We start from the raw sequence: 15,893 nt of genomic DNA on the forward strand, positions 1-15,893 counted from the left end.
AGGTTAATGTGACAAACACCTGTCAAAGTTGAGGGAGCCGATGCACAAGAGCAGGGAGAGGTGGGCCTGACCCGTTGCTACAATCATCTGCAGCCCTGGCTGTCCCCTCCTCCATCCTTTCCACCTTGGACCCAGATGGCAGCAGAGGAAAGGAACTCTCTGCTATCACCCTTGGGACCAACCTCTTGGATAAACTCAAGTGCCTTCTTACTAGGCCATAAAAGGAAAACCCCTGAGCAAGTACCCCCCTCTGATGATCACTATTACCTAAGAACAAGCATAAAGAGTAGCCACAACGTGCTTTGAGCCTGATGCTTTTGTGTGGCTTGTGAATATTATCTATCATATGCAAGTTTCAATTCTTCAAGAATCAATAACCCAGTTTTTATTTCACCCCTTCTTTCCTTTTTTGCTCATCTTTTGAGCTTTTCACTGCAGCACAAGGGTTGAAAGGAAGCAGAGAATTAGAGAGGGAGATAAAACAAAACTTGGCCCCTTTTGCTGTCTGTTAGCCTGTTCTATTATTGTTTTGTTTTATAATGTTCAGTATTGGAAAAGATCAAAACAATTTTGCTCTGATGAAAATCCCTTTTTCTCTGGCTTCAATTTTGACAAATAAAAGGACTGGGCCAGATGACCTCCAGCTTTAGTAGTCAGTGACTCTAAACCTGGAGGAGGGAAATCACCATGAATTCCAATGATCTACACACAAAGTTCAGCTAGCCAAAATATAGCTAATTTTAGGGTATGGACAAAAAAGTTGTTTTTTATCCTATCAACCCCATCCTGTAATGAAGTATTCCAAATTTATGCTTTTAGTGAATATAAAATCTTCTAGGAATAAAAAGAGAACCTTCTGGATTATGAGAAATCTCCACAGAGTTAACAAATTACTCTTAATTCCAATGTAATGGAAAAGGATTTTGATTTCTCTTTAATTGATGGTACCTGGGAATAAAGACTGAGGAGAGCCAGCCTACACTTTCCTCATTAATAAAAACAGCTTGCAGAGAGGGAGGATTTGGAAATAAAACTCATGTCCTCAGATTATCAGGGCAAAATTGTTAGAAGCATTTTCCAGACTAATTAATAAATCACAACTGTGAAAAGTCACCAGTAGTTACCCTGAGTTTACACATAGTACTACTTTTCTTCTAAAGAACTCAAAGACTCATAAATCAGAAAATAAACTCACAGGTAAAAAAATAAAAGAGATACAGATTTAAAGTAGGGTTTTAATGAGATGCTCTATTAGATCAACCCTTGGACAAATATAAAATGGGATTTTTTTTAAGTTTTATTTATTTAAGTTATCTCTATACCCAGTGTGGGGCTCAAACTCAGGACCCTAAGATCGAGAGTCTCATGCTCTTCCAACTGAGTCAGCCAGGGGCCTCCCAGAATGGAATTTCAATACAAAGCCTAATTGTTTCAAGACTTACACAACACCCAGAATGTCTAGCATATCATTAGAACCAGTATGCTATTGACTGAAGCCCTTCATTCATTCATTCATTCATTCATTCATACATCAAACATTTCATGAGAACCTCCCTTGGACCGGGCCATGGTTTGTGACAACAAAAGAGGATAGAGTGACTGCCTTAAGAAGTCTCACAGAGCATTAACAGACTTGTAGACCAATAATTTGCCTAAAGAACAGGATGAGGGCATTTTAGACGTTGTGTTCTGGACAGACATCCCAAGGCAGAGTTTTGCTGAGGGGTCAGAGTTTTCATATCTGTCAATGTTTTTACTTTTTTCTACTCAACATCTTTGTTAGAAGGGGCAGAAAATTAATTGCCTATCGTAAAACTAGCTTTGATGCTAACAGTGTGATAATGCTGGACTAAGCCCTTCACTTTATAGCAGTGGAAACTGAGAGCCAAAGATGTTATGCAGCTATGACTATGAGAATAATAGGGAAGGTTTGCTGAGGGCTTATTAGGTGGCAGCTTGGGGTTAAGTATTTTACCTCGTTTTATCATTTAATCTCCATGTTATGGACCCAAAATAAACCCAAATAAAATAAAAAATAAAAATTGAACCAAATAAAATAAATTAAAATGAAATAAATAATGAAAGAACTCAAAATAAAGCAAGTTGCCTGTGCGAGCCAGGATTAGAACCAAGGCACTTTGAGTCTACAGCCTCAATCACTGAGTTGAGTTGCACTGGAACCTTGGCTGCTGTCGTGAAAGAGCATGCCAATTCCTAACTACTACACAACCAAAGAAGCAGCCTTGTAAACACAGTAACCAACTTTGAAAGTCAATGAGCAGTAAAAGCACAAAGCCTAAGGGTGGAGCAGAGCAGCCTCACAGCTGAAGAGATGAATACATAAAATTCTTAAAAATGGCAAAGTCCTTCAAAACCAGTGCACACTTCATCTCGGGTCCTTGACTGTTGCTGTTAATTTAGATGAATAGAGCAATTTTACAATGTGTGGACTTGAAAAAAGAGAGACATTTTGATTCTGCCTTACGGGCTGTTTAAGTTCTGAGTGGTAAGAACAGGCCACACAGCTAGGGCGCATAAGGCCATTGGCCAACAAACACATCCTCAACAGCTACTGTCTCTGGTACTCACCATCTACAGTTCCAGCCAAAGGAGAAAAAGGGGACACATGGTTTAACAGAGACTATAGGGTTTGTTATGCTGATGCAATTCAAACACACAGAAAAATAGAATCATATAATGACACCCACATGCCTACTACCCACCTGTCTCAAATCTTAACATTTTGCCACCATATTTGCTTCAGATTTTTTAAAGAAATAAGACATTCCAGATACAGTTGCTTGCTGTGTACTTGTACAATACTAACCCTACCCCCCTCTTTTCTTCCATAGAAGTAACTGATGCCCAGAACTTAGTGTTTATCATGCCCATATTTGTTTTTTGTACCATTAAAAAATATATAGATCCATAAATAATCACATAATTTTGGCTTACAACTTTAATTTCATGCTGTACCTATTATTTCTGCAATTCGCTTTTTGACTCATTGTTATGTTTTGGGGGGCTGGGTTATGATGGTAAAATACACATAACATAAAATTTACCATTTTAACCATGTTTAAATATACAGGTCTGTGGCATTCAGTACATTCACAGTGTGGTGCTCAATGTTATGTTTTTGAGGCTTATCCCTAGAGATACATGTACCTCTAGTGTACTCTGTTCCCCTGCCACACACAGTCCATCGAGTGTATGCACTGCAGTGTGCTCATTCTGCAGTTGACAACGTCAGATCGCTTCCAGTTGTGCAGTATGACAAAGGTTGGGACCATGCACATCCTTGCACACATGTTCTCTATTGACGATCCATGGCTGGAACTCAAGTCCTTGGCTCGCAGGAAATGGCATCTTCAAGTCTCCTAGGTGTGTCCAAACTGCTTTCTAAAGTGGCTGTATCAGTTATTCTCTTACCAGTGCTGTGGGAGTGTGACCAAAACCAGAAAACAAAAAACACCACGCACTTGCAATTACTTTTTTCTGATGACAAAATTAATCCATGTTATTTGCCCAAAAAAGAGCAAGGGGGAGGTGGATATAGAAAAGCACAAAGAAGAAAATGAAGATCACTCATAAACTCACCACTCAGACACAGCTAACCATTCTTGACATTTTAAAATAAGTCTTTTCTTTCTTTTGCATACATTTACATAGTTTAACATAATTGGCATCATACTGTACATATTAAGTATATTCAGATTTTTTGAATGAGTTTATACATTTACAGTCTTATAAAGGCATGAAAATTAAATTGCATTTAGTTATATGTCAAACAATCACTTTTGCTGACAAGAATCACATTAGATGAAATCAAGGTCATTCTACAGTATTCCAAATCTGTGGTTGCCATACTTATAGGGTACCTGCTTTAAAATAAAAACAAACTTGCTCCCAGGGATCTGGGTGGCTCAGTCGTTAAGCCTCCAGCTTCCAGCTCTTGGTTTTGGCTCAGGTCATGATCTCCTGGTCGTGGGATGGAGCCCTGCATTGGGCTCCAGCGCTCAAGAGAGTCTGCTTCAGATTCTTTCTCCCGCTCCCTCTCCCTCCCCTTCTGCCCCTCCCCTCTCTGAGGGCACTCTCTCTTTCGCAAATAAATGAATGAATAAATAAATAAATAAATAAATAAATAAATAAATAAATAAAAAATAAATAAAATCTTAAAAAAAAAAAAACTTGTTCTCCTCCCACCAGCAGCCCCAGAACATCCATAATTACTATATTTTTACATTAACTACCAGGTTACTTTTTTACATATTCAAATGATACTTAGTTACTTTTTTATACATTCATGTAATAACCTTAATAGGACTAACAAATTATTTCTAGTATCCTTTTTCTAATCCCTGAAAGTGCCCTTTTGATGAGGACTCCAACATCTGTGAACAAACTGTTTCTTCAAAGGAGCCTCTCTCTACCACAAAGTGCTCAAAGCTGTGTAATTGCTCCACTCTATGCTTTCTCAGAGCCTCACAGAATTCAGGGATTCTTATTTAACTCAGTTACCCATTTATCCCCTGAAGGCTTTCCTACGGTAACAGTTGGCCACTCTGCCCATGCCTGTGAGGCTGGCCCAAATTACAGCAGTGATGCCTAAAGGAAGCTCATCTTGGCTCAGATCATCATACAGGAGTTTAACTACAACCAAGCATTCTTCACATGCATAGCCTTTTACAGAATACATAGGGCATCAAGGTGCAAGGGACAAGTTAAACTGACAGCCCCTAGGAATAGAAAAGCTTGGGAGTATTATCTATTTTAATTTTATGCCTAACGTCCTAAAAGAGCCAAAAATATGCTACAAGGGGTAACTATTAATTATAACATAGTTCAATATTTTGTTGCCCTTATGGTATTGAATCTTCAAAAAGTAGACAGGAAATTGTCAAAGGAGAACATTTTGTTGAGCTTGAACTGTTTGGGCACACTTTATTCACTTATTCAGAAATTCACATACTTTTTCTATAGGGTTGCCAGATTTAGCACATAAAAATACAGGGCATTCAATTTGAATTTCAAATAAACAAAAATAATTTTTTTAGTATTAGTATGTTCCATGTAATACTTGGGACACACTTATACTAAAAACTTTGAAAATATTACTAAAAAATGGAAAAGAATAGTATGTAACAATGGAAAAAATTAAAGAGGAGAGAGTGAGACTTACTTCTAAAGGATCTTCAGGGAAGACCCCTTTTAAGAGGTGATTATAGAGCAGCAACCTAAAGATTGCGTTTTCAAGCGGAGACGGCATGTGCAAAGGCCCTGAGGCAGCAAAGGACTCGGTTCTCAATGTGTTTGAGAAGTTGAAAAAAGGCTAGTCAGCCTGATGTGAGCTAGGATAGAAGAGGATGGAGTGGAAAAGGTAGGCTAAAACTGGATACCTCAGTCTTGAAGGCCTAGGGAAGTAAGCATGGTGTCATTCCATGAGCATCATGCATTCAAAACATCACTTTTTTTCTTCAGTAGAGAATAGATGTCACAAGTATCTGACGGACTGAGGACCCCTTATGAATTATGAGTGTACAGGTTTTTTTTTAAGATTTTATTTATTTTTTATTTATTTGAGAGAGAGTGAGAGAGCAAGAGAGAGCACGAGCACAGGGAGGAGCAGAGGGGGAGGGAGAAGGAATCTGAAACAGACTCCTCACTGAGTGCAGAGCCCAACGCAGGGCCCAATCTCATGACCCCAAGATCATGACCTGGGTCAAAACCAAGAGTGAGAGGCTTAACCCACTGAGCCACCAGACACCTGTGGGTGCATACGTTTAAAAACAAAGCAACTTTATTTTCCAGATTGTCACAGCCCTTCCTGGAAGCATGCATTTGGCAACAAAAAGGGCGTAGACAGACTATTCTATACTGGACATTCTTAAACTTTGGAGCTCATTAAAATCACCTGGGAAGTTTTCTAAAAATTCCAATGCCCAGGCCACACCCTGATCTGATTAATTCACTATCTCTAAGGCTGAGACCCAGGCATCAGTGTTGTTTTTTTGTTTTGCTTTGTTTTGTTTTTTAAGCTCCTCTGGTATCTCGAATCACTCAGGGAACTTATTAAAACACCAACTCTGATTCAGGTATAGGATGGGGTCTGAGGTTTTACATTTTTTTTTTTAAAGTTGGGTTATAATTGACATATAACATTACATTAGTTTCAGTTGTACAGCATAATGATTCAATATTTGTATACAATTCAAAATGATCACCATGATAAATTTAGTTAATATCCATCACCATACATACTTACAAGAATTTTTTCTTGTGATGAGAACTTTCAAGATTTACTGTCTTAGCACCCTTCAGATATGCAATACACTATCATTAACCATAGTTCCCATGCTGTACATTATATCCCCATGATGTATTTATTTTATGACTAGAAGTTTTACTTTTGACTCCCCTTACGCATTTCATCTCCCCACCATCCCCTCTCTCCTCTGGAAACTATCAATGTGTTCTCTGTATCTCTGAGCTTGGCATTCTTATTTGTTGTTTTATTTTTATTTGATTGAATCATATGGTATTTGTCTTTCTCTGCCAGACTTATTTTTCTTAGCTTTTACTTAGCATAATGCCTTCCAGGTCTATCCATATTGCTGCAAAAGCAAGAGTTCTTTCTTTTTTATGGCCAAGTAATATTCCACTGTGTGTGTGTGTACCACATCTTCTTTATCTCTTCATCTATGGGTGGGCACTTAGGTTATTTCCATATCTTGGTTATTATAAATAATCCTGTAGTAAACATGGAGATGCATATATCTTTTTGAGTTAGTGTTTTCATTTTCTTTGAATAAACACTCAGAAGTGGAATTGCTGGAATATATGGTAGAAATAAACGCACACACATATAGTCAATTAATCTATCACAAAGGAGGCAAAAATACACAATAGGGAAGGTCTCTTCAAGAAAGGATGTTGGGAAAACTGGCCAGCCACATGCAGAAGAATGAAATGACGCTACTGTCTTCCACTACACACAAAAATTAACTCATAATGGATTCAGGATTTAAATGTAAGACATGAAGCCATAAAACTACTAGAAGAAAACATAGGTGGTAAGCTCCCTGACATTGGTCTTGGCAGGGATTTTTTGGATCTGACTCCAAAAGCAAAGGCCACAAACAAAAGCAAAATTAAACAAGTGGAACTACATCAAACTAAAAAGCTTCTGCACAAAAAAGGAAATGATCAACAAAATGAAAAGGCAACCTACCGAATGAGAGAAAATATTTGCAAATCATATAACCAATAAGGGATTAATATCCAAAATACAGAGAGAATTCATACAAGTCAATAGCAAAACAAAACACCCTAAACAATCCAATTTTTTTAAAAATGGCCAGACGGCCTGAATAGACTTTTTTCCAAAGAAAACAGGCAGAGGGCCAACAGGCACACGCAAAGATGCTCAGCATCACTCATCATCAGAAAAAAGGAAATCAAAACCGCAGTGAGATATCACCTGACACCTGTTAGAATGGCTATCATCAAAAAGACAAGAAGTAACAAGTGTTGGTGGGGATATGGAGAGAAGGGAACCCTCCCGCACTGTTGGTGGGAATGTAAATTGATTCAGCCGCTATGGAAGACCACATGGAGAGTCCTCAAAAAATTAAAAATGAATTTTCGCCTTTCTCACAATTTTCCAGACGCTACTGCTGCTACTCGGCCCCCCACCACACTTGCAGTAGCAAGGGCTGATACCGCCTTCGCAGTCCTGGTGTATATACCCCCGCTTTCTCTTTGTTGGTCCCCTTACTCGTGCTCCTGCTCGTCATCTTTCGAAGTTTTATTACCTGCCGTTTGGTCTGCAAAGCACATTAAGTTGCTACTGAACCCAACATCGCTTCCCGTTTTAAAAGAGCTCTCTAAAGCTTTGGGACTTGCATTTGCCAACAAAGCTCTGCAATTCCTCTCGAAAAGCCGGGTAATCTTATTAAGGGACGATCTGAAGTCTCCTCAGCAACAAATAGTCAGTGTAGGCTCTTTGTTCCCTAAGTCTCCGTTCTCCAATGCCTCTGTGTGCATTTGTTTGTCTCAAAATGGTCATGCACGGTGGGTCCATTCGTCTTCCCTTATCACTCTGTCACTGCCGCCGAGCACTCATTCAGCTGTGCGCTATAGCTCCTTGGCTGACAAGATAATTACATTCCAGGGCAGACTGGGAGAAAGACAGGTAGTGCTCAAAAGTTCCGAAGCCGACTACCTAGTCATTGCTGGTGCAGACTTCAAGATCAAGCACCTGATCTAATTAGCACACTCCCTTTGCCGCCTGCCTGACTGTGGAATGCTGACAATTGAAAGCCTGAAGGCAAAGCAGATATCATGCAACCCAGAGACAGACATTCATGCTACCTTGTGCCAGAAACAATTACATATTCTTTTTGAAATCTTGGGTGTCCTAGTAACACAGTCAAGCCTGGGGGTAAACTTTTGCATAATACTGGGAGCCCTGCATTTACTGATAATGAACATGAGAACCAGCAGAATAAAATCCCACAAGAATGAAAGACCTCACGGGAAGAAAGCCTTCTGATTGCCTTCAGAAGAAGAACTTATTTCAGCAAACCCAGCCCGCCCCTAGCTCTGGAAGAAGCACACCACTCAACAAAAGCAAGGCATCACCAGCAAAGAGCCGTTTTCCTTTGACCAGATAAATAGCACAATACAGTCCCCCGGGACAAAAAAATTTTTTTGCTTCTATGCTTTTGCTCCTTGGTACATTTCTTTCAAGATGTAGCCTTTCCATTTGAAAGTGATTATAGCCACAATCTTTTTTCTTCCTTTCTTTTTGCTTCAGGTAAGAAAATATTCTATATACTCTAAACCACTATATATAAATACAAGGCATTATTATCTTAACTTCCTAATGAGCTTCACCCTTGATGGCAGTTGGCATTGGTACCAGTTCCTTGCACGGCCCAGCAAGGGCCTGGGGGAGCAGAGCGAGCACTAGCTTTGGAGTCAAGACCTGTTTCCACCACTTATTAACTCTGTGACCATGCAAGGTACTCATTTCTTCAACTAAAACTAAGGGTTTAAGTGTTAAACAAATCGAAAGAACTCTAGCAGAGTGTAGGGGGTTGAATTGTATCCCCACAAAAGATATGTTAAAGTCCTAACCCCTAGTGCCTCAGAATATGGCATTGTTTGGAAATAGGGCCTTGCAGATGTAATTAGTTAAGATGAGGTCATACTTGAGCAGGGTAGATCCTTAATCCAGCATGACTGGTATGCTTTTAAGAAGAGAAGAGACCCAGAGATGGAGACACAGAAAAGAGAATAATATGTGAGGATGGAGATAAAGACTTGAGTGATGCATCTCCATGCCCAGGACCACCAAGGACTACCAGCAACCACCAGAAGCTAGGAAGAGGTGAGGACAGAATCTCCTCTACAGGTTTCAGAAAGAGCGTGCCCGGTTGACACCTTGATCTCAGCCTTCCGGCCTCCAGAACTGTGAGACAACAAATTTCTGTTGGGTTAAGCCACCCCCAGCAGCCCTGTGGAACTAAGACATTCAGTTAACTTAGGCTTACTCGTAACATCTCTCAGGCTCACTGATGACATCACCAGACCTGAACAGCCATTGCCAGGCACTTACCGTCCATGTCCTGGCTAAGCAACCTGGTTCTAGAGCAGAGCAGAGCAGAACAGATGAATGCAGCTCTTTCTAGTCCAGATGACCTCGGGCAAGCAAACTAAATTCTCTGGGCCTCAATATCTTGGCAGTAAAACAGAGATAATAATGGTACCTGAACAAAAGAATTTGTGGGACGAATGAAAGATGGTACCTCCAGGTACCACAAATATTAGCTCTAGTTTGTCTTTCCCAGATGATGGTGGGCTACAGGTGAGTTCTGGGCACTTTTAGGCCTGTCTACATTGTGGGCTCATTGCACCAGAACAAAGAACTATCTGGAACTAAGGACCTAAAGAGCAAGGTGGTCCCCTCCCGAGCATTCCTGTCACTTCCCCAAGGCTGTCCCAATAACTAAGATGCTCCAGGAGCTTTGGGTTCCTGAGGATGCAGGTGTCAAGAGGCAGGAGGTTCATGGGGAGGCCAGGAGGCTTGTGAGGACCTCTCCATCCATTATGAGGCCCCCTGAATTGGTGAATGCAGCTCATGAATACTTGGTCCTGAGACCAGCTCCTGAGGATGGAGAGAGATACAGAAAAAGCAGGCTATGCTGTGAGTGCTGAGGAGTTTGCCAGTGTATAGCTCCCCTGGGTCCATCCCCAGGTAGAAGGGATCCAGGGAAGAACTGATTACTCCGTATGGCCAAACACCTGAAAGATCTAAGACCCTTTAAGAATTATCTGTACTTTCTCTAATTTAGGTGACATCTTGTTTACCAGAAGCACCCTCTTGACAAGAATGAATGCCTCTCTACACATTTGTTTGTCTCAGAGAAGTCACACATCGTGGGTTCAGCTCCGTAGTGCGATCATACCTAGGAGTGGGAAGGCAGAGCCATCGGCCGTGCTCATGTTCAACATTGGCAGCTACTGCCAGTTCTCCAAAGTAGTCGTCCCAGTGTAGACGCCCCCTGCAAGTACTTGAGAACATCATCAGTTCCTTGACAGTTTAGCCATTCTAGTGGGTGCACCCTGGTACCTCATAGTGTCTTTAATTTCTATTTCTCTAATGATTAATGATGCTGAACACTTTTGCCATAGTCTTTTGCCACTTGAATATCCTTTTTTTTTTTTTTTCCAGATGTCTTTTCCTTGTTGATATGTAGGAGTTGTTTAGATATTCTGGTGCCAAATCAGATGCATGTATTACAGATATTTTCTCCCACTCAAGGGCTCCTCTTCACTCTCTTAAAGGCGTCTTTTCAAAACAGAAATCCCTACTTTTAAGTCCTATTTATCAATCTTTTCCGTTATATAGATAGTGCTTTTGTGTCCTACCTAAGCCCTTTTTTTTATCCTTCGGGCAATGAAGTTATCTCCCCTAACTTCTATAGTAATAAAAGTCAGAACAGTGTTTTGTCTTTTAAGGGAGGGTAATGACTGGGAAGCAGTACAAGGGAGGATTTCAGGGAGCTGATTATGCTCTATTTTTTTTATCTTGGTGTGATTACACTTGCTTGTTTACTTTTTAAATATTCATTGAACTGTATACTTACTACTTGTACGCCCTGCATATGTGTTATACTGCCATTAAAGAAAAAAAGAGAGAAAATGGACAAATAGGAGCTACTATTGAAGATATACAAGGTAATGACTATACACACACACACACACACACACACACACACACACACACATATGGTGAGATATTAGAGAAAATATTTGTGGACATATTATGTAACATCATAGGTTCTCAATCTATACAAGCCAAACTTTGACTAATGTATTTTAGCAAACAAAAAACATTTAGTAATACAGTTTAAGACCAGAAATACTGATGTTGATTAATAATATAATATTGAAAATAAATGGTCCCTCCATATTAATGAGGCTTCGCAGAAAGAGTTAAGCAAGCATAGAGCCTAAAGAGAAGCTGTAGGTTGGTTTTACAAATTCTTTGTTAAAATGCTGCTAGCAGCTATACGGCAAGTCAACCTCTCCGCCCTCTGATGAGGGGCGTGAGTAGCCTGGTCTGTATAAAATGGTGGCTACTGAGTCTCAGGTGGTGAAGAGTCTTTGAGACCACAGCAGAAATGTCACAACAATAGGACAGAAGGATCCAGGAGAGTAACCATCTAAGGCAGAAACCCAACCAAGATGTCCAGCAAGGATACAGTTAATACTGAACCATGGTGCAGAGCCTAAACCTGGAGATGAGTGAACCCAACAGGAAGTGCAGTCAAAGCAAGAATGCAGGTCACATCGGGCATGTCCCTTCTAGCACCAAAAGCAGCCAAATATCTGCCACGGTCCTTAGTCTGAGTCACTTTGAAGGAAATGCCCACCAGTAGTCTGTCCGTGGATAGCTGAGGTGGCTGGTGTGCCTCTGCAGGTTCCTCTGCCCTCAACCAAGCCGGAGGAGACACCTGACAGCTGGTTCTAACAGCCAGACACCAAGAGGCCCTGACTTTGGAGACATTCCCTGAGAGGAGCCCGGAGCACAGGTGTGAATCCAGGCACTTTCCTCTCTATCCTTTGTTGCCTGCCAACTAAATGACCCCCTGTCCTGTTCTTATCCTCCTTCCTTAACAGCAGGGAATTTCCAAGGAGGAAATGCAGACTGTTGGACAAATAAGAAATCTTTTTTGAGATGGGAGCATAGTGAGGAAATAAATAGGTTTTGGTGAAGGAAGTTAGGAAAACTAAGGCAATCAAAAAAAACCGACTTTGCGAACATGAGTGAGAAAAGCAACCGCGGGAACTCCTGGGTGGCATGGTGGCAGGAGAGGGAGAAAAATCCATAATTAGGATAATCCCTGGGCAGATAACAGGGAATTCAAGTCCAAGAAACTCAAGCCCAAGGAGTTGGCATTTCTAATCAGCTCATGAAGCATTGTGTCTTTAGAGTTCACCATTTCTAATATCCAAGAGTTATCTTTTACAGTCGCAGTGCTATAATTTATCACATCCAGGCATGCAAAATCATCCTTTTTCTAACATTAAATATGTTTAATCAGGACAATTTATAATAGCACATTAGGGTTTTAATGAAAGAAAGGCATTTGACACATGATATTTATAGTAATCATAATACTACAAGACTTAAAGCATAATTTTTTACAGTGTTAGGTCAGGAAGCCAAATTGTCCGTGTTTTTAGTTAATTATTTGCAATGCTTTGGGGAGGAATCAGCATCCAGAAATTAATTAATAGTTTTCCTCTACACAATTGTCAGAGTTATCACAGAGTACTGTTCCTAGCTGCCAACTCCTTTATACCCTCGCTCTAGTAGCAATCAGCAAAGGCGATTAATGTTAAACCACTTGTCCTGATAGCCAAATGCCAAATGTCATACCACATGCAGGATCATAATTATGCTCTAGGAAGTAGGTGTATTTAGCTGTGTTAACCAAGAATTAACCCAAAATTCCGAGGCCACTTGAGCTAGTGCTTATGGAAAGTACCCCTTATACCTTGGCCTTGGAGAAACCAGGACATTTTTCAAGGCTAGCAGTTTCATGCAAAGCTAAGAGCCATGAAATTCTTCTTCAAAAAGATCCAAACCTTTCTTCATCAAGCTTTAAAGTTTCCCTTTGCCTTCTCCTTTGGGACCAGTCAAATTTACACACATTCCAGCTCCACTTGAGTGAGATTCAAATTCTTATTTAAGTATTCGCTGTTAACCACGTGTCTCATGCTTCATGGCCCTTTTGACATGTGTTTATTTGAAAAGGTAAGTCAGTGAACCAGTGCCTTCCTCATATTTGACAAGTTCTACCTGACTTAGGGAAACAGAGTGGGCCCACCTTCCATAGGCGGTGATGTGGGGCACTGGGTAATGGGAGGAATGCTACTTGGATTACTGTCCATGACCCCTTCAAAAATCAAATGCAGTGTCAAGGCAGAGTGACAACTGACACTTGTAAGAGTTCAGATTTCCATCAACTTCAAACTTAAACACAATCATAAACACTGAAATAAGTGGAATATTACAAAACCCACCAATTAAAAGCAGCACCCATTTTTCCATATGAGAGTTGTAGAAACCTTGGACTTACCCCAGTTACCCACCTCTAGCAGATGCCTGCGACCTCCTAGAACATGTTTGTGTTCTAATGTCACCCTGGATTCATTTGTTCCTCTCCTTGGCTCCCCTTGACCTGATCTATTTATCTAGTATCACAATTATAATCAGTAATTACTATTAATTCCAACTTAGTTTTGTATATCTCCTAAGCTACTTAAATGTTCTTGGGAATAAGACAGAATATCATTATGTTCAAACCAGAGGAGGTACCCTAAATCCTTCACTCAAAACTTATTTCTCTTTCTACATGACATTTTAATAAATTCAGTTATCTGATTTCATGACACAAAGCAACTCAGAAGACCACAGCTGACAAAAAAGAGTGATGGTCTCTTCTTGATATAGCACAGCATACTAAATCTGCTTAATAGGTGTTGAATGCAACAGTAAATGGATGAATGAGAAAATTGGTAGGTGAGTGATACTTTCCAGTTTAACAAGAAGATAGAAACTATTTAAAAACAAATAAAAGAAGCAAAAGCATAGCAGTTGGGGTCCACTTGGTATGAATGTGATCTACCCGTGGATTTTAGAAGTCTTTGATGATTATAGAGCTATAGTTAATATTGATGAGTATGACTGTTTCTTCAAGAAAACAATCCAAGTGTGCTTGGGAATCTTTATTTAAGAAGACAGAGGTATGTACCATACACTTAAGAAAACTTTTCAAAATAAGTTTTAAGACACAAAACTTAAGGTAGGGGTAATTTTCAGCAGTCTGGAAAATTCCCTTCTTTGCAATGCCTCATTCCCTGGTCATGCTTCATGCCTGGAATGTTGCTGAACTAACGTGAGTTCTCTGCAGGTGGGTGGGAACGACATCTTGGAAAAGGAGATAAGTGGAGAATGCAGATGGTTTAGAGATAGGTTCTGACTGACTCCATCGTGATGAGTGGAGATCAATTCTAATCAACCCCAGCACCATGGTGACATCCCTAAACGAGTGCTCATTACCACTAGGAAAGAGGATTAACGGCAAACATCCAAATAACTCACTCCTTTTCTCCACCAAGCAATTGACGATTGAGACCCCTGGGCTGAATGACTTGCAGAGCAACCTGGTGGCAGAGAGGGGCCAATGTGGGACCTGGGTTTCTGTAACCATTACAAAAAAGAAAAGATAGCTCCTGGTTAGTATGCTCAGAATTTTTTGGACAAAAGATGCTCTGCAAATGGAAGACGGTATATAAGTGCTATTATTATTATTTGAGACTTGAGTCCAGTTATGATATAAATCACAGCTCTAGAGTAAAGCAACCACACACACTTGATGTCCCCAGTGGCAACTCTGACCAGTCCACTTCCCACTTGGGCACAGGAAGGAGCCCCAGGCAGGGCCACGGTTTCAGGAGAAACACTGGTTTATTACCAGGATCCTATTTCCCCCAGCCAGTTAAATAGAAGTGATCTCAACCAACAGGCTGAAACCCACACTTAACTTTTCTTGATTACAGGGAGCAGATTGACTTATTCTTTTTTGTTTACAGAATTATGCAAAACTCATTCCTGGAGCTACAGTAGGGCTACTTCAGAAGGACTCCGGAAACATTCTCCAGCTGATCATCTCGGCTTATGAAGTATGATATTTTACAGTTGGCTTCTCGTTTTTGTTGTTTTTTTTTTTTTTTTTTTTTTTGCATTTTGGTGGTATTCAAAAACTAAGATGTGTTTTAGGCAGTTAAATGCACTAGGATTTGTTAGTGGAGAGAGTACTTATCCAAAGAAAATCTCTCTGCACTAATGCAGCCAAAATATCAATTTTGTTCTCCTTATTGGTAGATATTCTTCCTGAAAGGTGAGGCCCAAGGTAGAAAAATCATAACCTGATCATAAAGTTGAGGTTATTTTTATAATAATAACCAATAGTAAAATTTTAATTCTATTGAACAGGCTCCATGAGCCCTACAATTAAGCTCCCCTCTTCTCTGCCTGAAAAAAAATAAGTTTAAAATACCAATGAGTAACAGAAGGGGTGCCTGGGTGGCTTAGTCATTAAGCGTCTGCCTTCGGCTCAGGTCATGATCCAGGGTCTTGGGATCGAGCCCCGCATCGGGCTGCCTGTTCTGCGGGAAGCCTGCTTCTCCCTCTCCCACTCCCCCTGCTTGTGTTCCCTCTCTTACTGTGTCTCTCTCTGTCAAATAAATAAATAAATAAATCCTAAAAAAATAAAATAAAATACCAGTGAGTAACAGAACTATGTGGAGAACTA

General features: G+C 40.2%; 1 protein-coding gene across 2 annotated transcripts in view; it reads left to right on the plus strand.

Annotated features, from left to right (window-relative positions):
- Positions 1-15,893, plus strand: part of ITGB6 (integrin subunit beta 6) — a 74,339-nt gene that overhangs the window by 25,844 nt on the left and 32,602 nt on the right. For both annotated transcript variants that reach the window (XM_088022145.1, XM_028113112.2), the window contains exon 9: positions 15,172-15,261. In XM_088022145.1, the coding sequence (XP_087878271.1) occupies positions 15,172-15,261 (90 nt within the window). The remainder of the gene's footprint in view (positions 1-15,171; positions 15,262-15,893) is intronic.

This window comes from Eumetopias jubatus, unplaced genomic scaffold (assembly GCF_037043125.1).
Source record: "Eumetopias jubatus isolate StellerSeaLion01/CBP00866 unplaced genomic scaffold, mEumJub1_p1.0 scaffold_3, whole genome shotgun sequence".
NCBI lineage: Eukaryota > Metazoa > Chordata > Mammalia > Carnivora > Otariidae > Eumetopias > Eumetopias jubatus.